Source organism: Hoplias malabaricus, chromosome 1 (genome assembly GCF_029633855.1).
Source record: "Hoplias malabaricus isolate fHopMal1 chromosome 1, fHopMal1.hap1, whole genome shotgun sequence".
NCBI lineage: Eukaryota > Metazoa > Chordata > Actinopteri > Characiformes > Erythrinidae > Hoplias > Hoplias malabaricus.
The window spans coordinates 67549215-67575549 of NC_089800.1; the positions used below are offsets into that span (position 1 = coordinate 67549215).

At 40.1% G+C, this 26335-nt stretch overlaps 1 protein-coding gene across 1 annotated transcript; it reads left to right on the forward strand.

The window, feature by feature from the left end:
- Positions 1–1493: 1493 nt before the first annotated feature.
- Positions 1494–26241, forward strand: si:ch211-195o20.7 (cytospin-A). The gene is made up of 12 exons (XM_066671529.1): positions 1494–1629; positions 7293–7356; positions 11003–11485; positions 11681–11754; positions 19354–19745; positions 20609–20702; positions 21632–21698; positions 21809–21887; positions 22457–22553; positions 24132–24248; positions 24355–24414; positions 24882–26241. The coding sequence occupies exons 2-12, from the start codon at positions 7317–7319 to the stop codon at positions 24969–24971; spliced, it is 1593 nt and encodes a 530-aa protein (XP_066527626.1). The 5' UTR covers positions 1494–1629; positions 7293–7316; the 3' UTR covers positions 24972–26241.
- Positions 26242–26335: the final 94 nt, after the last annotated feature.

Below are 26335 nucleotides of genomic sequence, written 5' to 3' on the forward strand. Positions count from 1 at the left end.
ATGTTAGTTTGTTAGTATGCTAATATGACAGAATTAACATCGCACTTATGCTAAGTCCTCAATGACAAATTGTTGCTAGCTTGTAGTATGCTAACATGACTGTGCTAATTACATTGTCAAAAAAATGTAATGTCTCATTGTCTGTGAAGACTTTTGCTAGTTTGTAAGAATGCTAAAAACAGTGTAAGAATTATATAATTGTATAAAAAGAATTTATATAGATATTTGCACAATGTTTTTTAAGTAAGATTTTACCCTAAACTTAATGGAGCGTCATTACTCCAGAGAATGCAGTTCCACAGACCAATGCTGAAGGCTTTGCCTGACATTGGTATACAAATCTTTGGACAAGTGTAATCTAGACCTGGAAGCTGCTGAATTGTTCCCAGTTGATTAAATAGCAAGACAAAAGGCTACATTGGGGATTGTTGTAATCCCCCTAATTGAGCAACAACAGGTGTGTGTGTGTGTGTGTGTGTGTGTGTGTGTGTGTGTGAGTGAAAGATAGAAAGATCGGTGTTACAGAGATTAGGCCTGAGATGTAGAGGAATAACCGTCTGTCCTGTAAGTGTAGTCGCAAATACATCTAATCAGGTCAGGTTAGGTCAGGAGAAGGTCTGTGGTCAATTGTAGGCCAAAGTCAAATTGAGATAGCGACTGATGGCTGAACACAGGGAATTTTTGTATTTCTTCCCAATAGCCTAAATTATTTTTGTATTTTCTTTAATGACTGTACTGAAGTGAACAATAAAATGTTTATAAGAACAAGCTGACACTTCTTTTTATTATTTTGTTTAAATGTGGGCAGTGAACCTTTGTGAATATACCAAGACAAGTGTATAACCCAGTGTAATCTTGCATGTTTGTGTCTGGTGCCAAGCTGCCCAAGTTCCCCTGGTGCAATTATGGCATCATTCAGCAACAAACAGAAAGAATGAAAAAAGAGAATGGCCTGTCCTCAGTGTGTCAGACTTTGTCCACTGATTACTTGTACAAACAGGTCAAAGAAGCCTTCAGTTTCCTACTGACCCTCACAGTGGACTGAAATCAGGGGCTGTGTAGTTTTATCTTTATTCTCCTTCCTGATGAGGGCGCCACCGACAAGGAACAAATCTTCTGTCCTGGCCTTGCCCTAGAACTGGCTAAAGGCACAATACTGATACACAAACTCCCAGACAATCCTAACACAGGATCACAAACTACTTGCTAATCCTTGCACAGAAACACAAACTACCTGACATTCCTAAAACATGATCACTTACTAAAGGCCATTTCTAACACAGGAGAACATACCACTAGCCAAGCCTATTACAGAAGCCCAATCTACAAACATACCCACCAACTACAAAACCTGATCAAAACTATGAGATAAAAGCACAAATTACCAGCTAATCCTAACGTGAGCACACGCTACTAGCCAATTATAACACAGGAGCACAAACTACAAGCCAATCCTAGCACAAGAGTATGAACTTCTGCCCAATCGCTGCGCAGTGGGCGGGGATTGTCTGAAAGCGGGTGTGAACCACAACAGCGGCGAAGCGTGAGAGATGCGCACGAGCTCTGTCCGCGAGAAAGTAATGGAGACGGTATAAATCCGAGTACATCCCCGGAGCGAATTGGAGCAAGGTCTGTGGCCCTTTTTACACCACTTTCTTTGAGTCTGCTCGTTAATGTATAGGTATTTTCTGATTTGGAACTTTTCCGCCTGTTGCTGGTGCTGTGTCGGTGAGAGGAGGCTGGGGTTTGTCTCATGTTTTTGCTGCAGCTCGTGTTTTCTCCTCGTATTCCCTCAGAGTTCGTGTGGTGCTTTAAATGTTATACTCCTCTCTGGAAAAACTTGGTCTCTGACTCTGAATTGACTTAAAGACGTCTGTAAACCTCCGGCTCTCCAACACTGACTTATTCATTCATTTCTCTGGTTTGTGTATTCGTTTAGTCCTGAGACATTCAACTACCACTTTTATATACTTCAGTGTTTAGTTTTGGTTTAATGCTGTTCTTTTTATAAAGATATTTTCCCGCCAAAATCACGAGGGGAGAGGTATAGTCCAACGTGTTGAATATCTATTTCTTTTATAGTATTTGTATAATGCGGTCTGTTTTAGATGTTGGTTGCATTTTCTGTTTCCCACAGACTGACTGGTGTTAAAGTGTGCCCCCCCCCCTCCCCTACCCTCCCCTTCACTCCCCTCTCTATCCTTTTGTCAGTGAGGGCTTCTTGACGGATTCACATCCCTTTAGTTCCATAGGGTTGAGCTGGCTTCTTACACTGGAAGGGTGGACACGAGCTCCTCAGATCTGAAGTGAGATTGGTGCTTGATTTTCTCCTCTCTCTCTCAAAGAGGAAAGCTTTCAGTGCTGTTTATATGATGGGGACAGTTGTTAATTCAGGTCTGAATGTTTGAAGGCCTTTGAATATAGCAATAAACAAAAGTAGGGAATTCTCTCGTGGTACTGTACCATTAGATACCCTTCAGTTTCTAAAGCTACTTTTACTGCTTCTGTCATTATTCACACAACAACCAGGACTATAAATGATGATTACTAAAGTATAACTTACTCATCTCCCTGCAAACAAGAGCTGTAAAAAGTCAAGGTTGTCAAACATTCAAGGTGTCAAACATTGGGGAGTTTAATCATTGTTGTTGTTGTTGTTGTATCAGACTCCCATCAACCTTGCTGACCACATTTTTCATCTTATTCCAGTGTGATTGATTTGAAAATATGATTTTAGTTGGATTTAAACTACAAGCCTATCCTAACACAGGACCACAAATTACCAACCACTCATAGAACATGATATTAAACTACAGCCCTAATCCATCAATCGCCAGTGCTAACACAGAAGAATAAAATACCAGCTAATTCTAACACAGGAACTACTAGTCATTCATAAGACACAAGAGCACAAACTAGCATCCAGTCCTAACACAGAAAAATAAACTACTACCCAAATCATACCACAGGAACTACCAGTGAATCCTAACATATAAACTACTAGCCAATCATAAAACACACACGCGTAAAAACAGCTATCAGAAACTTAAACTTTCGTCTTAACCCAGATGAATAAACTACCAGCCATTTCTAACAGGAACTACCAGACATCCTGAACAGAGGATAATAAACTCAGAGGATATCAGCCAATCCTAACATATGAGCACAAACCACTGTCCAGTCCTATTACAGGAAAAAAAACTACCAACCAATCATAAAAAGCTTATAAACTACTGCCATTATTCACTAATCTAACTATAAAGAATTACATTTTATTTAACTGTGTGAATGATGGTTATGGGCTGCTCTCCTGAGCCAAGGGCCCTAACAACATTTAAGGTGGCTAACTTAAGGTGGTTTACTCGTCATTCAAATTTTGTAATTGGACTCTCCCTTACAGACCACATTTTCAGAGGAGCCCAGCTGTCAGGTAGATCAGTCCACATGTGCACATACTTCACTTTAACCTTAATTAACCACAACATTTCAGCCCTACGTAATATGAACAAAAACATTTACGTGACTAGTCTAACAGGTACTTTGATTTCTTGAGTCATATCCACAATGGCATGTGCTCCATTACATTCTCACCACACCTCTGGGGACATTCTCCAAATGTAATTTAACTGCCGTAATTTCATTTCGCCATAATTTCCTTGTGCTTGTGCGGTCTGAAACAATTTAGCAAAACCCTTGTTTACATGGTCTTTTAATCAGTCTCTTGTTTACTCCCTTACTCTCACACTCTCCATCTTGTAGTCTCTTCAGTGAGGCCTCGGCAATGATAAACACTGATGTTTCACGATGTTACAGCATGTCTTTTAGGGTGGTATATATTAGATTTAGTTTTATTTACAGCAGTGTAACTGGACCCAATATTAGAGCTTTCCTGGCCTTGTGAAGGCCTAATGATTCTGAAGGCAGAAAAATACATATCTGTAAATTCTTTAATTTATTTTTTTAACAGATTAACAATACAATTAATGTCTGGTTTCATTTCTGAATGTTTGAAGAAATCTAGAGGGTTAAAATATGTTCTAAGTATTATATTAGTGTCCCCTGAACATTTTAGCATTATCTGCTTATGATTTTATATTATCTGCTGAAAAGAGGAGTATCTCTAGATGAGGGGGGCAAGGTCTCAAAAGCTGTCAGTGAGGACCTTCTGAGGTAAAAGTGTGAATAACTCTGTCTTAAATGTTAGATAAGATATATTATTTGGAAGTGACAAAATAATTAACCCCACGACCCTGAACTGGATAAGCGGTTACAGACAATGAATGAATGAATGAAAAGAATTAACCCATCACAGAGCCTTCTCCAGACTTCTGTAACTCCCTCCCTCCAGACATTCAACACTCAAACTCTCAATCTCTGTTCAAATCCAACCTTAAAACACATGATTTCTGTTGCATACAACCTCTCTGTTTCCTGAAGGTGCTAACAGACTGACACATGTTATATCTCCTCTTCTTGTTTTGTACTATGTTGTGGTTGTCTTTTACATGTTCATCCCACTGTAAACAGCATCTTTGTGTTATTGAAATTCTTTATAAACACAATTTATAATTATTAATATCATCTCATCTTAATTTTCAGTGAATTGATCCAATTTTGTGAGGAACAAAATGACAAGCTACACATTTCACATTTGTCACATAATGCGAACCTGATTCATCAGAACATTAACAGGACGCTCCTAGAGACGTATCTGACATTACTTAAGATGGTGTAAAGGAGAAGACACTGAAACGTCTCTGAATGTTTGTGAACTGGGCTGTTTAGACAGGGGGAGAACAGTGCTGTGGTGTTGGATCCTTATGGAGTGTTGTGCGTTCACTTGTGGAAAAGGGATATAGAATGTCCCCCTTTAAAGACTCTACACATGTTTTTGTGAGATCAGGATTACTAAATCCAGTACTGCATTTCAAATAGCCCTGTAGGACACAATTACCACTGACCAGTTTGCTTTCTCTTTCTTTTTTTTCTGTCTGTCCCTCTGCTTTATACAGAAGCATTGCACTTTCCAAGCATGACCACAAGCCTTTGCATTTGCATGGAAGCTCATTCAAATCCCTTTCACTGCGGCCTGCACCACATTTCCTCTTTGTGCCAAACAGCGAGTCTGTTTGTGAACGCAGGTGAAGGAGAGCGTTTGTTATCGTGGCAATGATATCTGAGACTGACATGCTTCATTGATGGATCAGACATGCTGATACATGATTTAAATGAGATAGTCGCAGCTTCAGGTCAGAAACATTCACCTTTAAATCCAGTCTTTGGGGATAAATGACGTAGTAGAAAAAAATTGTGTGGATGAATTTTCAAATGCATTTTAAAAATAATAATGACAATAACAATGATTTTTATTTTTGGTTGTTAAAATACCGTAAGGATCAAACACCACAGCAGCATTCTCCCTTGTCCAAACAGACCTGTTCAGAAGGTCCTGTTTCAGCACCTGTTTCTTTAAATGAGAATGAGCCACAGCTATGTTCAGGAACAGTAAAGTAAAAATGTCTGAAATACAGATATTCTGATTTTGTACACTTTCTTCTCTGTTCTCGTTTTCTCCAAATGAGATCTGCGTTCTTATTTCTTTGCCCAAGTTGTGAATGTTTTAACTCGTCCTTACGATCTCATATAAACACAGGTCCAGTACTGTGACTGGAGAAAGGTAAGAATCAGTACAAAATAAAAAGGGCTAGTTTTGTCTCATGATATCTGATTTAGACAGGCCCACATTAATTGACTGGAGAGGTAATTAACCCCTTGTCATCTAGTAAATAGCCTCATCCTTTCACGCATTGTTAGAGCGAGACGTGCATTCCCTCCTGGAAAACTCAGGCCCCGTCCACACGTATCTAGAATGTTTAAAAACGGAGGTTTCTGACTGTGTTTAAAAAAAGTCTTATATATGCATGCAAACATGTGAATGAAAAATTCTGTGTCACATTTTCTCTCTTCTCACACACACACACACACACACACATTCATTTCACTGAGAAAGAATACTATCTTAAAAATAAAGATACTACAAAGGAGTCTTTGAGCGATGCCATACAAGTACCACTTTTGGTTCCACAAAGAATCATGTTTGTTAAAGTGTGAAAAAACTTTTAAAGGACTAAAAATCAACCACTCAGTCTTAAAGTTCTTTAACTTTTAAATGTATTAGAAACATTATGCATACATTTAATTAAAATATATTTAAATGTATTCGAAAAAAGTTTTTTATGGAACCAAAAGTGGTTCTTCTTTGGCATCGCTCAAAGAACCATTAGTAGCACCTTTATTTTTAAGAGTGTAACATGACATTTTGAATGTGTCATGCTGCATTTCAGTAACACTTTAATATACAAAGATTGGTTTGGGACTGTAGAGATTTGGTTTGGTCACATTCCTGACTAAGTTTGGTAAGAAAAAAAAGGTAAAGTTAAACCTTGGCATATTAAAGTGATGGAGCTCCATCCACCTGAAGATGGGCTAAAATGCTATTTGTGATCCAGAACAAATCATTGTCTGACTGCACCAATATTTTAATGGCTAAATGCAGTCAAGTCCACACAGCAATGTTCCAACCTCTAGTTTCAGGCTGTAATGGAGGGGCTGGTGCCCACAAAGGTTTCGGCAAAAAGTGTAAAAGGCAGTGACAGGTGGTATTACTCAAAATGGGAGTTATGCTTTAGTGTACTTTGGGTTCAGTTTAAGGTCAAAGCTGAATAAATTCATTCTGCCTCAGTTTGGTAGCAACTGGTTTTAGCTTTTTGTCATAACATCCACCTTCCTTACATTTTTGAGTCAAACACTGTCCATTTTAAATATGATTATGTTTAAATCAACTCTGTTGCTTATAAACATTTCCTCCAGAAAAAAAAACTCTTTGTTTAACAGTGTTCAACAAAGTATTCTCAACATTATAAGCCATGTAGAAAGCTTGCCAGCTTGTTTGGGTCTTTCTCGTGTCCATAAGTGGTCAGATTCTGGCCGCTCTTGCCTAGATATTGGGTGATGGTCCAACAACTGCAAGAGATATTGAACATAGCATTGAAACTTTCACTTGGTTTTTAATTGGCTTAATTTTATTGGGTGGTGCAGTGGTGTAACAGAGTTTGGTGTGTTCTCTATGTGCATCATGGGTGTCCTCTGGTGGATCAACTTTCAACAAGTGTTTTTGAATTGTGGAATGAAACACTGTGAGTGTAATTAAGTTAGTTTGTCCAGGATGTGAATAAATAAATTAATTAATGAATTAATAAATTAACTAATTTCCTTAATGTTTTCATTCACAGGGAAAAGATCTGAGGTTGTGCAGAATGGGGAACTATTCTGTCAAAGAGCGACATGGATCTCCTGGTAATTACAGTCTATCCACACATATATGTAGTTGTTTTTAATGAACCCTATATTATAATGTGAGTGAATTCAACTGTCCCATATTCATTATATTGCTACATAACCATTGACCTATGTTTCATTTCACCTATGTCCCATATGGATTATATTGCTATATAACATTTTGTTGTACGTTATACAATGACAAACATTATTACATTATTATTATTCAGAGTCGAGACTATTGCTACTAATGCTGTGAAAGGGGATTAGATTACTAGAAAATAAGGATTTTTTTTGTGAAATGTAACCATTAAAATGGTGAACGGTATTTTATGCTAAATATACTTATGTCAAAAACTGCTGGGACAAGAGAAAACTGAGTGAACGGTATTTTATGCTAAATATACTTATGTCAAAAACTGCTGGGACAAGAGAAAACTGAGTGAACGGTATTTTATGCTAAATATACTTATGTCAAAAACTGCTGGGACAAGAGAAAACGAATTTTATTCACTCAGATACTAGGCAGTAATACTGAACCTACAAAACACAAAATTGGATTAGACATACTACTGTGTCTCAGTTCAGATATGTGTAACAAAAGAAAATAAAAACTAAATAACCCTTCAATAGTGCTGGAGTTGTATTCAGTCACAGCCTGTAGGACTTCACAATACTGCGCAAACAAAAATAAATTACACAAAGTTTTTTATAGACATGTAGTGTCATGCCACAGTGCTACAGCATATTGAAATCTCACTTAATGCAAAGTGCCTACAAAAACTCCATCAAACTTGATAGCTAACCTCAGCCTGACACTAACTGCAAACAGCCTTTGTTTTTGTCAAGTGAGCCGTCTGGCAAACTTTTGAAATGAAACTTCCCGTTTAACAGACCTTTCTCCATCACTCACTCACTCCTCTACTAAATATAATTAATGAGAGACACTTCGCACGGTCAAGTCTCGGATGACTCGCTGGATGAACTACGGATGACTCGCAGGGCCAAATAGAATTTGCGTTAATGGCACTATTTTTTTAAATCACATAAAATTGCAATCTCGTTAATGCGTTACTATCACGTTATCTTTGACAGCCCTAGTCATAATATTATGAATATCTTGTGGTTTCCACATTCATGGCCCGTTTTCTCAGCTCTACCGACTACACAGGAGCTCATTGTAGTTCACAAATTACACACTGTAATCTATCTGTTGCTGTGTCTACTTTGCTTGCCCACCTCACCCTCTGCTTCTGTGGTCAGGACCTTCACAGGACCAATAAATAGCAGGTATGATCTGGGTTGTGGATCATTCTCAGCGCTGCAGTGATGCTAACATGATGATGTGCTGGTAAGGAGTGGATCAGGCACAGCAGGGCTGCTAGGGTTTTTAGAGACTGTGTTCACTCACTGTCTACTTTGTTAGACATACCCACATCATTGGTCCACCTTGTAGATGTAAAGTCAGAGAGAGTACCTCATCTGTTGCTGCGTCGTTTGTATCAGCGGCCACGGGAAACTGGATAATTTTGGCTGGTGGACTATTCTCATTCCAGCATTAACACTGAGGTGTTTAAGAACTCCAGCAGCACAGCTGTCTCTGATCCATTCGTACAGCACACACTAACAACACCACCACTTCATCAGCTGCATCAGCATCACTGCAGCACAGCGAATGATGCACCACCCAAATCATACCTGCTCTATGGGGGTCCTGTAGGGGCCTTGACCATTGAAGTACAGGGGGAAAGGAGATAAACAAAGTTTGCAGAGCAACAGATCAACAACAATCTGTAATTGTAGAACTACAATGTGCTCCTGTGTGGTCAGTGGAGCTGAGAGAAAGGACAGTGAGTGTAGAAACAAGGAGGTGGTCATACTGTTATGGCTGAGCGGTGTCCTGAAAATATTCCAAAACACACATACACACACACAAACACACACACACACACACACAGATACACTGTAGTCTGTAGATGTCCCCTAATTTAACCTGCAATTGGAATTCAGCACCCAGTGATCAACTCATTCAGAGGAGGATGAGAAATATGGCTCTCAGCGCTTAGCAAATCTAATTTTACAAACACACTCACTCTAAGAAATGTGGGCCATCGGACAGCGCTCAATTTGCCCTCCTGAGATGAGGTCATCAAGGCCCTCATTCAAACAAACACTTTCACACACTTCCTACCCCTCTACCCACCAACACCCGCCCCTCTCTCTCTCTCTCACACACACACACTCAGTGTGTCTGCATTGTTATGTGTCGGTGTTGCTGGGTTTCCTCTCTGGGAATAAAAACAGTGTCCCTTCATATTATTGCCCTAACAGTTTGAAGACGGTATATTAGTGTGCAATTTAACCGTTACTATTTTATATTAAAGAGAGAGAAAGATAGAGTATAAAAGGAATAGGCTGACAGTGGGAAAAATAAAGAGAGAAAAACAGAATGAATGTGATAATTATAGTGAAAGAATGAAAAAGAGGACTACACTGAAAGAAAAGAAGTGACTAGACGCAAGGAAAGAGGTGGAACGAGAGAGAGAGATAAAAGAAATTATAGGAAAGTAAAGGCAAGGAGAATGAGAAAGAAAGAGACTAAATGTGGTTGAGAGAGAGAGAAAGAGAGACTAATAATGATACAGAGGTTAAAAAGAACATTTGTGAATATCCGTCTCTTACATTAAGCTCATAGCCTTTTTTCAGAAGAGCAGAAAGTAAAGGTCCAGGAGACAGCAGAGGAGAAAAGAGAGAGCGAGGGAATGTGAATTAGGTAGAGGAGCAAGAGAGAGAGGACAAGTGAAGCAAGCAGAAGTAGAGAGAGAGAGAGAGTGAGAGAGAGAAGGTAAATGAGAGTTGGCATTGAGTCTTATTCTGCATTCTCCTCACGCTGCGATGCGATTGGTCAGGACAACGCTGCCCTCTCAGCCTTGCTGACACAGCGCAAACTCCCTCATCTCACACACACACACATCACAGCAGGGGATTGATTACAGACACACACACACACACATTAGTTAATATTGCTCTCTTGTGCTTTTTGTGTTTCCATGCCCTTTTGTAGCTAAGTGCTATCACAATACACCTAAACCATCCCTATCATTATAATAACTGGGCAGTGTAGTGACACTGCAGGTATTGTCACTGCCACAAAGCTGCAGGGTCTCAGGGTCCTGAGTTTGATCCTCACCACAGGGCACTGTGTGAGTGTCTTCTAGGTTTTTAGCTTTCCTCCCACAGTCCAAGAACACACATGCATAGATGGATTAGCTGTGCAAAAGTGCCCATAACTGTGTGTGTGTGATTCTGTGTGATGGGTTGGCGCCCCTTTCAGTGTGTGTTAATGCGTGTGCATTCTCTATTGATTCAGTGTAGGCTCCAAACCCACCACGACCCTGATCGGGATGAAGCAGTTACAGAAGGTTAATGAGTAATAATAACTAGAGATGCACAGTAGTATCAACATTATTATCAGTATGCAAGTATGCAATTATTGGTGTGTATCATCAGGTCTCTGCTTACAAAAGAATTTTTTGGGAATGGACAGATGCATTGATTTGACTGATAATCTGCGCCAATGTTTGGAAGTCCTTCTTTTCAGCCTTACTCTTCCAAGAATGTTTCCTTCAGGTCCTCTTCCCATTTTGTGTCCTTTCTACATCAGGTTCTCCATCTGACCCATTCCAGACTCCTCGCAGCTCAACCCTCACGTTCATTTTACCTCAAAGCCCGACCCACTCGGATTCCACCTTCACATCTCATGGGACATCCCGCTCTGTGATTGGCTCAGGAAGCTCTCCATCAGAAAGTGACCACTTGAAGGCCCCTCTATCTCCCAGAAAGGCCAACAGTCTTCCTTTAATCCCACGCAGGCAGAGGAGTGTAGAAGATAGCAGTGCAAGGGACACTGTAGCTCCACCCTCTCCTGCTCCACCCACTGCAACCCCACCAACTGTAGCCCCACCCACTTCATCCCCAACCACTGTAGCCCCACCCACTTCACCCACAACCACTGTAGTTCCACCCACTGCAGCCCTGTCAACAAGCTCCAGTGTGTATGATGGAGTGATAGAGCAGGGGATCCTGCAGGAGTGTGTGCTCGCGTTGGGCATCAGCTCTTTAGATGAGAGAACGCACACACTCACAGGTAAATATAAAACACACCCTCACATACACACAAGCACGTACAAACACTCATAGTGTCCCAGCCTACTGATAAATAGTGTTCTAGATCATAGGCTCTTTTAAATAACAGCAGGTAATTTAGAGAGGTAGGGCTCTCTTTTCATCACATTTGTGTGTGTGTGTGCATGATCACGTATGGGTATGTGTGTTGCATTAGATCTGCTGAAGGGTTTCCTGACGGAGCGAGAGCAGATGAAGGAGGAGTTGAAGAGTCTTAAAGAAAAGATAGAGGTGAGTTATTTCAACCCCAGATTTAGTCACTGCTAGTTCCAGTTGTTAGCTAAGGGTCTCCCAATCACACAGTACTACCAAGCTGGGAGAGTCAAGGTATGTTTTTCTAGAAGGCGTCAGTCCAGCCGGTTCCTTCTTTTCAGACTGTTACCAGCAAAATATCAGTAGAGCTCCACATACTTGAAGGAGAGTACTATCTCTGCCAATCTGGAACCCAGCAATTCTAGTTCTGCTTCAACCTTTGCCTATGCTCTGAAATAATTGTAGTGTCTTCACCCACATTACTCCATACAGGACACTGTTTTCCTCCACTGGCTGAACTCAAGTGGACACTTGCTTACAGGATGGGCAGAGTGATCAGGAAAGATAAGGACGTCTAAGTATAGCAATCTTCTCCTGCGGAAAAGTTTGAGTTCTGCTCTGGTGGTAGAGGAAACTGCAGCAAGAATCAGAGTTTAGAGGTCAGAGTGGGGGAGTCATCTCCTGCAAGGACTTGTGGGATTCGCGGTCCAAAATAATTAGCGGCTCATTGTTTAGTGTTCAGGATCCCAGTGTGTGAGTGGTGTGCGACTGATTGCGTGTATGAGAGAGAGAGAGAAAGAAAAGGGGAGGCTATCATGATTGGAAGCTGGCTGGCTTCAAACAGTCAGATCAAAGAGTAGTGTTTAGATGACTAGAAAAAGGAGACAGGAAGGGGGAGAGAAATAGAGATGTAAAGTTGGAGAAAAGGAGGTAGAGAAATGGAGATAAAGAGAGACAAAACAGCAAGACAAGAAGAATAATTGGCTAGTGAGAAATCTCAGGAAGGAGGGGGTGGATAGAGACAGAAGAAGAGAGAAGGATGAGAGTTACACAAAAAAAGAGAGTGGAGAGAAGAAATTAGAGATGGAGATAAAGACAGCATTTTCAGTCCTCAGAGGTTCAGTAAAAATTCCAGTTGTTTTCCATATCTCTCTCTTTCTCTCTCTCTCTCTCTCTCTCTCTCTCTGGAGTGAATCTGGGGTAGATTTGGAGAGAATGGTAGGAAGTATCACCCTGGTCTGTGTGCATGGTTTTCTTCAGGTCCTGTATGGCTGGCTCATGCACAGGAATCTATGCAGGGTTTAAAGTGACAGTTCTCTGAACTCTACACATTTCCCCCCTTTAACCCAGATGTAGTCAATCTGCTGAGACATGTTTCTTTAGTTTCACACTGGAGCTACGAGGCTAATGTAGCTAAAATGTAACCGGGAAGGTTCCCAGGCGCTTATGTTCCCAGAGCTTTTTATTTGATTAATGAAACACCTAAGATATTACTCCCTATTCCCAGATCCCTATGAATTCCCTAACTGAAATGTTCTGGAAATCCTACTCTTTGTTCCCCTGGCCTCATACCTCTGGTCTGTTTTCAGACAAACATTCTGCCATCATATACAAGAGCAGTTCATGCTATTAAGGGGAGGATTTTTTTTCTCTTTTTTTTTTTTTTGCAGTTACAGCTTCTACTCTTATGAGAACACTTCCCACTAGATGTTGGAACATCTGTGTGTATTTGATGACATTCAGCCACATAAACATTAGTGATGTCAGGTACTGTTGTTGGGCGATTAGTTATGGATTTAATTAAAAAAACACCCTAACTCATCCCAAGGGATCACAGATCCATTACTCCATAGCCCAGTGCTGGGAGGTTTTATAGCCCTCTAGCCGGCACTTGGCTTCAGGAATGGTGAGGTTTGACTCAATGTGCAGCTGCTCCTGTGTGTCCCACCCTCTTGACTTGCTTAAAATGAGCAACTTTTTATTATAGGCACTATAGCAGTGGTATGTAGGCTGGGTTGGGCAACTGAATGTTTGGCAAAGGAATTGGGAGTGAGAGTCAGAGTGAAAGAGAGAGAGAGCAAGACAGACAGAGAGAGAGAGAAAGAGGAACATAATATGTGGGGAGAAGAGAATTCTTTTCAGCTGTTGAGAGGACAAAACTTTTTTGTTTGAATTGAGGGGGAAGTCAGCATGGAGTGACCTACCGGCTAACTGACTGTGTGTGTGTGTGTGTGTGTGTGTGTGTGGTTTTTTTCCATGTCCACTGAACCTTTCTGGATGAACTGAAGAAGCTCTGCTTGTATGTGTGAATGAGTGTGTATGGATGTTCCCTTTCCCAGCATGCCTCTTAGACTTTCAGAGAACCATGACCTCACACCCTCAAATATACACACACACACTATTTCTCTTTTTCTGTCTCACTCACTACATTACAGGCACACACACACACATCTTCTGTGGCTGTATCTCAGATCTGATGCTTTCCAAACTGAAATATTTAGCATTTATGATATCTTAAAGAGCTCATTTTCATCTCCCTTAATTGTAACCCATTGGAGCTAATAGGATGGCAATAAAAACATGACTTTGGCTTGATTTATTGAGTCCAAATTGAGTCTCAGTTAATGGGAATGTAGTCTTGAGTCTTTAGCAGCAAATTTTACCTGAGCATGCAGTGCTTTAAACCCTAATGTTTTTGAATATATTTTAAAAAAAAAAAAAGATTCCTACCAGGCCGGCCTAGAAGAGGTATTTTCGCTTACTGACTGACTGACTCCTGATGTTGAAACACACGCACGAGAAGAAACTGTTCGGCGTGTTTACACTGGTTAAACTGGTTCATGAGCCATAAAGATTTGTTCCCAGCTGGAACCAAAGGACAGGGTCTGAATAATAGGAAATAAGACAGGAACACTCTCTGTTTGTGTGTGTTTCTGGGGCTGTGCTTGGCATAACACCATGGGTGTTGGCCAGAGCCTCAGTTCAGCGTTGTTTAGTTCACAAGCTCAGAAGGACGGCTCAGAACTCTGCAACATTTACACACGTATTATATCTCACAGAGAGAGGAGGACTTCTACTTTTTTTTTTTCATGTGAGTGTGTGTCTTTGACTGAAATACTTTAAAGGGAAACGGTGGGAAGAAATTTTGTGGCATTAGTGTGTTCATAAAAGTCCATAGAGTTGCACACAACCACGTTAAACTTTGTGTGTTTTACTCTAACCTGTTACATTGAATAAACAAGCAATTGTAATTGTAAAGAAACACCTCTGTGACAATGGCTATATGAGTAACGGCCTTTATGCAGGTGCTATTATTTAAGCGTACAGAAATGTCGGGAATCTTGAGAATTGTATGGTTTCGTTCACTGTGAGTTCAGTGTCTGGAAGACATTAAGTGTAGAGTCATTTTGAAGGAAAACTTTGGCCAAAGATCAAATTTACCCAGTCTCCCACCCTTTACCTCAAATGTAGTCAATCAGCCAAGACGTGATTGGTGTTAGTTAGTTTAGTTTAATTCTTTGAGGTTTTGCGCTAGTGCTACAAGGATAACTATCAAGTAAAGGAAGGTCCAAAGGCTTTTAAACATCAGCTGATCCCCTATTTGCTTCTACTGTTCTGATAAGGCACTGGATACTAGTACAGATGTGATGATTGGTTTGTGATATTTGGCCCATGTTTTTGTGGACAGTTCTATTTACCTGCACAATGTAATACACTTGGAAAAATAACACACATGTGGCTATTATGAACAAGCTGCATTTTAGAATCATTCAGAGAACGTTTTGAACCATGTTTGTATTGTGTTTTCTGTTTAACTGTATCTCAGATTCTAACGTATATCACGCACACACACACACACACACACACACACACACATCCTGTCTGAGGGGCTATAGAGGATGTGTTATCTCGCAGCAGTAGTATTAAGTTGAGTACACCACAGGATCAGGGACTTAGTGTGTGTGAGACTGTTCTGTGGCTGTGGATGACCACCCACCCACCTTCTCACTCACACATACACACACACACACACACACAAAGGATCAGTTCCAGATGGACTGTGGTGATTTCCAGGAATGAGGTCTTTTCTTTGGTCCTGTCTGGAATAAGTTTACTAAGAGAACTGGGCTTTTGTTTAAAATTTGCATGTGTGTGTGTTTTGCTCATGTGTATTTATTTGCATTTGTGTTTATCTTCGTATGTTTCTCCATATAGTACATCTCTGTATGTTGAACAAATAATATTTAAGTGCATATACAGTTTCCACATGTATAAATTATGTACATCTACAAACATCTGTCTTTTAGTTTACATAGTTTTGACAGTAGATTTTCACACATTGCACATTATTTATATTTATTCCTATATTAAGTACACATTTAATCAAGTTAATTCAGTGCAACACTGTTCTCTGAGTGTTTATTACGCTTAATAAAGAAGTGAAGGGCTTGGATATTAAATCATTCAGTACTTATTTTATTATCTAGATCTGAGATGGAGTGAGAGAACGGAAGAAGCAGAGGGAGAGAGAGAAAGGGGGTGTTGATAGGTATGAGAGAAAGCTGGAGAAAAAGAGTGAAAGAAACAAATTAGAGAAAGAGTAAGAAGGGGATAGAGGAAAACAGGAAGAGAGACAAAGATAAAAAGAAGGATAAAGGAGAAAGAGAGAAAAAAGCAAGGGTGTGGAAAGGAATAAAATCTCCAGCAGACGTCCCCCTGAATACACACTTAAATTTCTGTTTTTGAAGTGTGTGTGTGTGTGTGTGTGTGTGTGTGTGTGTGTGTGTGTGTGTGTGTGTGGAGTTTATCTGTAAGTTTGGGTGCGGTGTTTCCTGAGATTTCCCAGAGTGTCAGTGAACTCTCCTCTAAGTAATCATCTCTCTCTCACTCATTCACACACACATGGCTGTGAGGTCCACATCTAACATAAGTGTATGCATTTTGTCCTGAAAAATTAAAGCAACGTAAATGGCAAGCGACATTTCCAGCTGGTGTAGTAATAAAAGTACAAAAACAACAACATTGGAGGTCTTTGCACTGTCAGTGACAGTATAGATAGATAAACAGATCACATTATTGATCTCTGAGGGATCAATCAAGACCCAACAGCAAACACACTAACACACACTAAATACACATTAACTCACTAGCACAATGAGACAGTGACAGTGTATATACTCCTTAGGTTCTTCATTGAGCTGAGGTTTAAAAATGTAATAAAGTCAGCTGTTGCAGGTAGCACTTGCATGCACAAATTATACATTATATTAAGTATGTAATAGATTGTGAACTCTTGTGTGTGTGTATGTGTGTGTGAGTGAGTGAACAGTAATCAGCTGCAGATGTAGTGTGAAGGCTGTGGGTCAGTTGAGGAGGCTGTGTGGCTCTGATAGTCTCTGTTTCCTTCCCCTCTCTTTTTGTCCCTTGATCTGTCCATTATTATCACTCACCCTCCTCGGGCTCTCCTTCCCCTTAGCAGTCTCTACGCTTTTAGAAGAGTTTGTTTCCCCCTTTCAAATCTAACTATGTATTCATTGTCTGTAACTGCTTGACCAGTTCAGGGTCACCATGGGTCCGGTGCCTACCCTGAATCACTGGGCGCAAGGCAGGATCACACCCTGGAGGAGGTGTACTGCTGCAGTAGTGTAAATTTTACTGGACCATAGTGTTGAAGAGAAAGCTGAACCAAAGCTCTCAGTTTAACTTAAACGACTGTGACTTATTTACTGATTCTTTTTCAGTATGACACACATGAATCACCCTCAATCCTTTATTATGTGGAACTGGGATCTCTTCTATTATCACTATCTATTACATTAGGGGTTTTTATGAATGAGTGTTTGTTTAGAGTTGTATGTGTTCAGCTTTGACTCAGATCCTGTCTGATTCCTATAAGTATTGAGCAACTCACTTATTGCATGAACACGCTTGGGGAGCAAGCAGAGGGTAAACACACATTCCTGCTGTGTGGGAGAGTGCATGAGTCTGTGGAGTGTGTCCCCAGTGCCATATTTAGTAATAGACCGGTGTAAGTGCTCGCTGGATTATGTGATTTCAGGAAGAATGGTTTTGTGTGCAGATGGTAGATGTGAGACACTGCTTTTCTTCTGTTTCAAGGCCTGTCTGGACCTGCAGGTTATACAGACCCCCAGCACTCCCCACAGGCCCAGGTTCTGCTCATCTAGATTCAATTTCAAGGTGTTAATATGGCTTGCCGAAAAAGCCACAGCTGCACAAGCAGCAAACCCGTTTTCGGAAAAAAGGGGTGTGTCTCTACTAGCAAATCAAAACAGTCACAGAGATGCAGCGAAGTGAGATTTGTTGCCTTTTTCCCATCGTGTGTAAGGAAATAAACACAAGACGTCATTTCACACCTTTTGACTTGTCAAGACTAGGACATTAGCTCCACACGAAAACAATTTGGAGATGACGTGGCGAATTTGTATTCAAGAGTATTAACCTGTTTCTTAAAATCACTGCTTGGGGTTGACAATGGGTTCACTTTAGTGGATGCCATACTCATAGCCACAGCTCACAAAAATGTCACTTTTAATGAAATATATTTGCAAAGACCCTTAAAAACAGTATTTTTGGATGTGTTTTTTAGTGTGTGTTCTACTGGTACGAGTGGATCAGACACAACCAACCAAAAAATATTCAGCTAACATCATCTTATGGGCAGCATTCAGAGACCACTGGAGCAGCAGTTGTAATGCAGTCTGTAATTGTAGACCTACAGAGTGCTCCTGTATGGACAGTGGAGCTGAGACAATAGTCAGTGAGTGTAGAAACAGGGAGGTGGTAGTAATGGTATAGCTATCAGTGTAGATTTAAAGTATAAAATGGTATCAGGACTTATAGGTGTCCATTTGTTAAAGTAAATGGCTTCTCTGGGATAAATCGAGTTTAATTATTTGTTCACTACAATAGATACATGTAGAGTACGATGTTGACAGTTTTACCATGTGACCATATGAACCCTGTTATGACTCTTTCTGTCATAACGATTCTTCTGGGTTACCTCACCAGCAATAAGTATTACTCACATGTTGATGATTAATGAGGTGTCCCACTGGAGCTAGAGCAGGATATGAGAACCTTGTACCGTTCCTTTCTTTCCTGAAACTAAGGATTACAAACATCCCATTTTTGGATATGAAAACCAACGTTTACTTTGTGCTTAGATTTTCTCTTCATAGCTCTACAAAAGTGGACAAGCTGTAGTCCATCTGTTGCTAATCAATTTATCAGGCCCTCTCTAAATACATGTATCATTAGTCATGTTCTGACCAGAGGATCAGCTGTTGTCCAGATACAGTTTGGGTGTGGGGCCACGGTCAACACTTGGACTGAAAATGATCACTGTCAGTGCTAGGTTGAAAGTAAGCTTCCACCCAAAATATTGAGATACTCCATCTAAATATCTATTGCAGAAATAGAGCATAAAACCAAGCCAAGCAGCAGTGCAGTCTTTGAACCCTAGCAACACTATATGGACTATAGCAAGCTTTCCAGTCAATTATAAATGCTATTGTGTAGTTTATTGCTTTAGCAGATGCCAGGAGAGTGATAGCTTAATGCTAGTACCAACTGAAAGTTTGGCATAGGGAGAATGATGATTTGTAGCTGTTTTCCGTGGGTTGTAGCACTTAGATTTACTAAAGCAGGACTTAGAGGAGATTAACGTCATACAAATTCAGGTCATAGACTTATAGTTATCACCAAGGGTATTTCTGTAACTTTCTTGTATAAAATAAATATTTTTCTAATCTTATTCTTTGTTTTTGTATTTTTTAGGCAGAGCGTAGTGAATGGCTGCAGTTCCAGTCTGACCTGCAAGTGGCGCTGGTTGTGGCAGACAGACTGAGGATGGAGGCTGAGGAGGAAGTAAGTGTGCTCAGGGAGGCCCAGTTAGACTGGGAGAGGCAAATAGCTGAAGCCCAACAGGGACGGAGGGAGGTTGAAGGTCAAGTAGAGCATCTAAAGGCAGAGCTTCAGCAGAACAGACAAAGACTGGGCACAGGGAAAGACACTCCAGGTCAGCAAGGTGTGCCCCCACAGCTCGGAGGCAAGGGACCAGTGGAATGCTGTGTGAAGAGTGTGGGAGCAGGAGAGAGATGGAAGGAAGAAAGGGGGAGAGGAGAGACGGAGAAAGCAGAGAAACAGAAAGATTCTACAGAAAGGTCAAGGTACGTACTAGAAGATCCTAGAGCACTGTACTTTCATTTATTTCAATGCAACTCAAAGTTAAAGGGCTAGCATTCTCTATTTCTCTTGTCTATCCCATTTGTAATATTTTTGTAGTTTATGAACATAACATGACAAGATTGTTTCTGGTACTGTACCTTTAAGACTAATGTATGTAAATGACATTTGTCTTAATTGGCTGCCCTGTTCAAAAGCAGTCTAAGCTGAAGTTTTGAACAAAGTGTTAAGTTTATTAATCCCAAGGGACATGGGCAAATATAAACTCAAGCCTCTCTTTGCAGATCTGTTTGAAAGCTGTTAGAATCCATTGCTTCCTGACAGCTATGAACAGTACATCATTTATTATTTTTCCTATATTTGCCCATTTCTCCTAATTACTGACAGATTGTCTGTAATAACAGTGTGAAAATGAGAATGTGTGGAGCTGAACTGTTGTAGGTTGAATGTGTTCATATGTAAATATGCTTATGGTGGCACTAGCATAATGTGATGATACTATCTGTTTTTCCAGCTTCTGTATGTGAACTTTATGTAGTGGTGTGTTTTTCATCTGTTTCATAGAACAGAAAGAAACAAAAGTTTTCATACGGACTGTTTAATCCACAGTGAATCCCAAAGCACTTCAGTCAAGTGTGACCAGAAGTCAATCATTGCACATTCATGATGTAATCTTTGTGGAATTGAATTAACTCCCACATTTCTGGGAGCATGGAGAATACTGTTTAGTGAATCTAAAAGCTTCATTGTCTTGGTACCATGCTCTTGAAGGGCAAATGTTAACTGGTACATCAGGCCTGTGGAAACAACCACCCACCTCTAATTTCATGGTACATTCCATTTACAGAAGCCTATCCAGACTTCCTTCAGACCCCCCCTCCAGCACTGTAAATGGTATTTCCCAAATGTCTATAGCACTGACCACAAGATCTGTGAATAAGGTAAGAATGTTTGAGTTTCATTTTTAATTCTACATAATCAGTCTCATATAAGCCCCTCAGATACTAGGTTTATAAATGAAGAGTAACCTGTCTGCTCCTACACTATACTGCGACTTTAACCTTCGCAGTCACACAGCTCCAGGGATCTGGAGGTTGTGGGTTCGATTCCCACTCCGGGTGACTGTCTGTGAGGAGTTGGTGTGTTCTCCCCGTGTCTGCGTGGGTTTCCTCTGGGTGCTCCGGTTTCCTCCCACAGTCCAAAAACACACGTTGGTAGGTGGATTGGCGACTCAAAATTGTCCGAGTGTGTGAGTGAATGTGTGTGTGTGTCTGTGTTGCCCTGTGAAAGACTGGCACCCCCTCCAGGGTGTATTCCTGCCTTGCGCCCAATGATTCCAGGTAGGCTCTGGACCCACCGTGACCCTGAACTGGAAAAGCAGTTACAGATAATGAATGAATGAACGAATTGTGTAACTAGAAGTAGAATGGAAAATATGGATTTGGCATTAAATGCAAGGTTGGGCAAATATATATTAAAAAATAATGATTTTATATTTGTGTTTAAGCTTATGTGTAATTTCCTGATCTTACAAACGTGCATTTATTGATCACTATACAAAGTACAACGAAATGTGTCTTCTGCATTTGATCCATCCGTGGCAGTGAACACAATACAAAAATGAACGTACAAAACTTTTTTTTATATTGGATTGACTTCAGTTGAAACAAAAGGGGTTATTTCCCCAGTATATTTTACAAATAGTTTTATTTTCCTTAAAAAGTATTGCAGTCTTGTATAAAACTGAATATGAATGAGGTGAAGTGAGTAGTTGCACAGAGCTTTTAAATGTTCATAAATGGCCCTCAGCATAATTATGCATGTGAACTGAATATGTGTAAAGTACATCTTACATGGTTTTGAATTGTAGAATAACAACCCTGCCAGAGAGAGACTGACTCTGGACCAGCAAGACAACTTGATCAATTCTTTTAAAGGTATGAGGGATTAGCTTTGCTTAGTTTGACGGTTGTTTTTTAAAATGTCCATTCTATATGATATCACATTAATTTCTATGATTTGTTTTGTGTGTGTATGTGTTTTAAAGATAAAAAGGATGAGAATTTATCCCATTTGTCAAGTTCTCCTCTTATAGATCTCCCTACAAACAAGGCCAGCAGGACAAAGTGAGTATAAATTGTTTTCCTTTTCTTTTCACTTTCTGTTTCTGTACCATTCAATCACTCTATCGTTCTCTCTCTGTCATTTTTTGTCTCACTGTGCATCCCACGCTTTCACAAGCACAAACTCATTCCAGCAAACTGCCAATTTCTTTCCTTTATCACTCCTGCCTCTGGGCAGCTGTAGGTCCTGTGGGACATCTTTAGTTCTGGTGTTCTGCTTTAGAATGGACATCTGATATAATACAAGATATGAGGTCAACTTATGGTCTGTTTGAGAGATGAACGCAGTTCAAAGCAGTGAATTTGGTGTTCAAGACATGCAGTTGGATATTAGTTCTTCGGCAGAATTGACCAAGCTCAAGTTGAAGTGAATGTGTTGACATTCCCCTCTTTTTGAGAGGCTGATTTTCAGTTTGTCCAATTCCAGAGTTCAGTCTGAATGGTTATATATATGGAGTACATTAGTAGCTTCTTTGTTTCATTATGAAATGTTATTCTTATTATCTGTTTCACTTTCTGAATTCATATTTAACACAACTAAATTTTATCCTATTTTTTTTCCATGTGACCAGGCCTCAAGAGGACTTCAGTAAACTAGTGCGCCGTCATGGCGGCTCCAAACGGAACTCATTACTGCGCTGGTGCCAAAACCGTACCATTGGATACACGGTACAGAGCTCCATCAAATTTATTTAAACCGCTGACCATTAAACACATTATGAAAAGGCTCTATGGCCTATGGGCCTAAATGCTGGTCCTATCATTTGGGAGATTGCTTGTTCAATCCCCAATGATGCCTCTGCCATCTGAGGCCAGAAGCCCTAAGAGAGCACAATTGGCCTCACTCTCCCTGGGTGGGTAGGATCACATGGCACATTGCCAGCCAGCTCAGGCCACTGCCAATTGATGTGATGGACCTAGGCAATTGTTGCTGTAGTCCTTCATGTGGGGTGGTCAGTGACACAATGCAGTGACAGAGCATTAGTTCAGTGTGAAAAGAGTCAGTAACTGACAGTTCATGTCTCTGAGGAGGCCCATGCTTGTCCTCACCCTCCAAGTGTTGGCGGTGACCTCAAAGAGGAAGGTCAGGTAATTGGAGAATGATTGGGAGTAAAACAGGGTATAAAATAGTTTTTAATAGGGAAGCACCGATACCACTTTTTCCATTCAGATACCGATATCGATATTTCATGTTCAAGTATCTGCCAGTGCCAATGCCAACCTTATCAATGTTAATTACTATATAGAGGCCTATAAATTCAGATTTTTATATTGCTATACTTAGAGATTTTATTTTGTTAAAGCAGTGTTCTGTATCACTAATAAGATATAATAAGCTTGAATTAACAACATTTGCTATTTAACTGCACATTAAAAATCTAAAGTTAGCTGTCTATAGTTACTGCGGCAGCCAATGGAGTCATAGTCCCGCCCACAGGGGGGGTGTTTCCCTGCGGCCCTGACAGCAACGGGAAGCTAGCTGTGGCTTGTTCGCCTGCTGGCCACATTTGTGGATCAGGCTGCATTTGTATTTGGAGCGGGTGAAATGCAAAAGGAAAGTCTCAAAATCCAAAAACCCGCGAGAGGAAATGAACAAATGCACGTCAAGGAAAACTCGTTAGTGACTCGATCCACAAACGCACATTCAACAATTTACAAATAAATTTTAAATTCGAGACTTCGACTTTACAAATATTTGAAATGTAAATTTAAACAAATGTATTAATTTTCACGTATTTATGAACGTAACTGTATTTGTACAAACTGCAGACCGTGAGACACAGATTGGGATGTATTCAATTGTGAATTATTTGTGACTTGTGTTTTATTTGTGGATTAACATTTACGCATTTGTAAAGTATTTTGAGACTAATTTCTCTCCACACAAATGTGCGTCAGCATCTGTTTCATGGGATGTGTCCCCAAAAGTGCCCTGTGTACTACATGTAGGGAATAGTGAGTAGTGGGCCATTTCAAACACATCTACGGTATCGGTGCAACACTAGTTTTTAAAAACCTAATTATCAAATAAATATTTTAAAAAATATATTTATTTGAAAACTAAAAAAGCTGCACACTACACTTTGTGAACATTTTATGATGAGAGACCTCTGTTCAGTTTAATTTAAGTCAGTTTAGTTCAACTGCTAGGTAATATCAACCTAAATGTTTGTTTGGTTACCTCTCTCTCTCTCTCTCTCTCTCTCTCTCTCTCTCTCTCTCTTAACCTTTTCTTCTACCTCTCAGAACATTGAGATCACAAATTTCAGCAGCAGTTGGATCGATGGTCTGGCCTTCTGTGCAGTTTACCATACATACCTACCCTCGCACATACCATACAAATCACTCAGCCCAGAGAACAAGGTAACAGACATGTATACACACACACACACACACACACACACACACATGCTGAATAACTACATAACAAATAGTTGGTTGATAACGATTATGCTGGTCTTGTGTTCAGAAAGAAAACCTCTTAATGGCGTTTCAGACTGGAGAGAGCATTGGAATCCCTGCCTCACTGGTAAGTTCTTATAAAACCTGTAAACCTTTCATCACAATATTCATCACACTCTGAACACCACAAATATTATTAGTAGGATTATTCTTCTTTGATCTTTCTGTTTTCACTACGTTATTGTTCCTGCTGAACACCGGTGTCTAAACTTCGATATGCTGTTATATATGATCAGTCTAAATTAGTTACACTTTTAATGAGCCAATGTCTAAACATTTGACTGGTAGATTATATTGCACTTTATTTAAATGCAAACCCACAATAGTTATAAACATTTTTTTAATTGTGTTATTTATAATTAAAAATTGCTCACAGAAAAAAACAAAGACACAAGAAAAATAGGATAAACAAGGCTTGATCTGTTCTTCACACTGCTAAGAAATGTGCAGCTTGTCTCTGGATGCTGGCACTTACTCTTCTTTTAATATGATTAGCTTTTTTGTTGACAGTATGAATATTGTGTGTCCTATAAGACAGTGGAAGAGATGCTGAAAGCAGAAGGGCCAGACTGGCAAAGAGTTCTGGGATACGTGGAGAGCATATACCGCCATTTTGAAATGTGACACCTCCTCTGGCCTCTACAGACTGTTCCTGATTTACCTTGTTTGCTCTGGACCACTGTTGGACCCCCTTTGGGTTTGCCAGACATGTTCCACTCTGTTTGGATGGATCCAAACTTCTCATATTGGCCACTAAGTCTGTAATTTTCTGCTTTCTGTCAGTGTCTTGCAGCCCATGAACCCACTGCCTTTTTGGACTATTGCTCAGAAGTAGTAAAGGACACATATTCTTTAAAGAGAAACTTGTGCACAGAGCATAAAAGTAGGTGTTTCAGTAACAGTTTCAAAAGCAAAAATGACCTTAAGTTTGGACACAGAGGATGGGGCTGCTTCCAGGAAGCTTTGCTACTGCTCGGTTCCCATGGCTCCTCTCCTACCCTGGAAGAGTGGAGGAGTCAAGGAAAGTGTACAAGCAGAAGGATGGAGAAAAAAGCTGAAATGGGAAGGAAACAGGACGACCATCATCAAAACGTATCATACCATTCACTTCAACATTTGTGTGTGGCCTTAAACAAATTTTAAATGAAGTAGGAAATAAATACAAAACCTAATTTTTAAATCAGGGTAGGAGTCCTCTGTATTGTCCGTACTCTCCAGGTGAGAACACAGTGATGTCACTATGAAATCTGTAACATTTTCCTAGGTAGTGTACACTGATGTATCCTTCAACTGACTCAGCTTCTCTAGACCCCTCCAGTACTTGAACACCTGGCTAGATAGTGTCACAAAAGCTGTTTCCAAGTTGCAGAGGAGTAACGGTCAGAAAAAAAAAAGTAAGGATCTCTGGTTGCAGCCAGGGGCTCTTTTACTGCAGACCACTATCACTGTTGCCACATGGCCCCCTCTGCTGGTCACAATATGAATGTACGTATTTTAAAGGAATGCAGAAGTCTCAACTGTTGGTCTGGCTGAATTAAAACATAATAGCCATTCTGAGGCTTGTAAGCAAAAGCAAATCCAAGCTAATTGGTGTCTAGTAACTTCCATTTATGGTTAACCACATGAGCGTGTTTGGCACCACTTCCTTTAACCCATGACCATGTAGCAGAGTTTAAGGTAGTTTTAAGTAAAATAAATTGTTTACTTGATCTTCTGAAACTTTGATATTATACAGACCTCAGAAAAAGACTTGAGAGAATTTGAGAGGTGCTATTTTTATAGTTTTCAAAAATTGCTATCAGTTTCTGCTGACCCTGTTCATTAACAAATGGAGAAATGTTGCTGTCAAGTGCCTTTAGTCTTGTGCCAAAGACAAATAATAATATTATTAATAAACAGATATTTTCCTTAACATGTGCTGTGCTTGTACATGTTTTGTTGATCATGGTATTTAAAGGAACACTAGGTAAGATCTGGGTATTTGAGTC

Coding starts and splice junctions, on each gene's coding strand:
- si:ch211-195o20.7 (XM_066671529.1), top strand. CDS start 7,317: ATGGGGAACTATTCTGTCAAAGAGCGACATGGATCTCCTG. Junction 7,357..11,002: donor AGAGCGACATGGATCTCCTG/GTAATTACAGTC, acceptor TTTCTACATCAG/GTTCTCCATCTGACCCATTC. Junction 24,249..24,354: donor CACTCAGCCCAGAGAACAAG/GTAACAGACATG, acceptor TCTTGTGTTCAG/AAAGAAAACCTCTTAATGGC.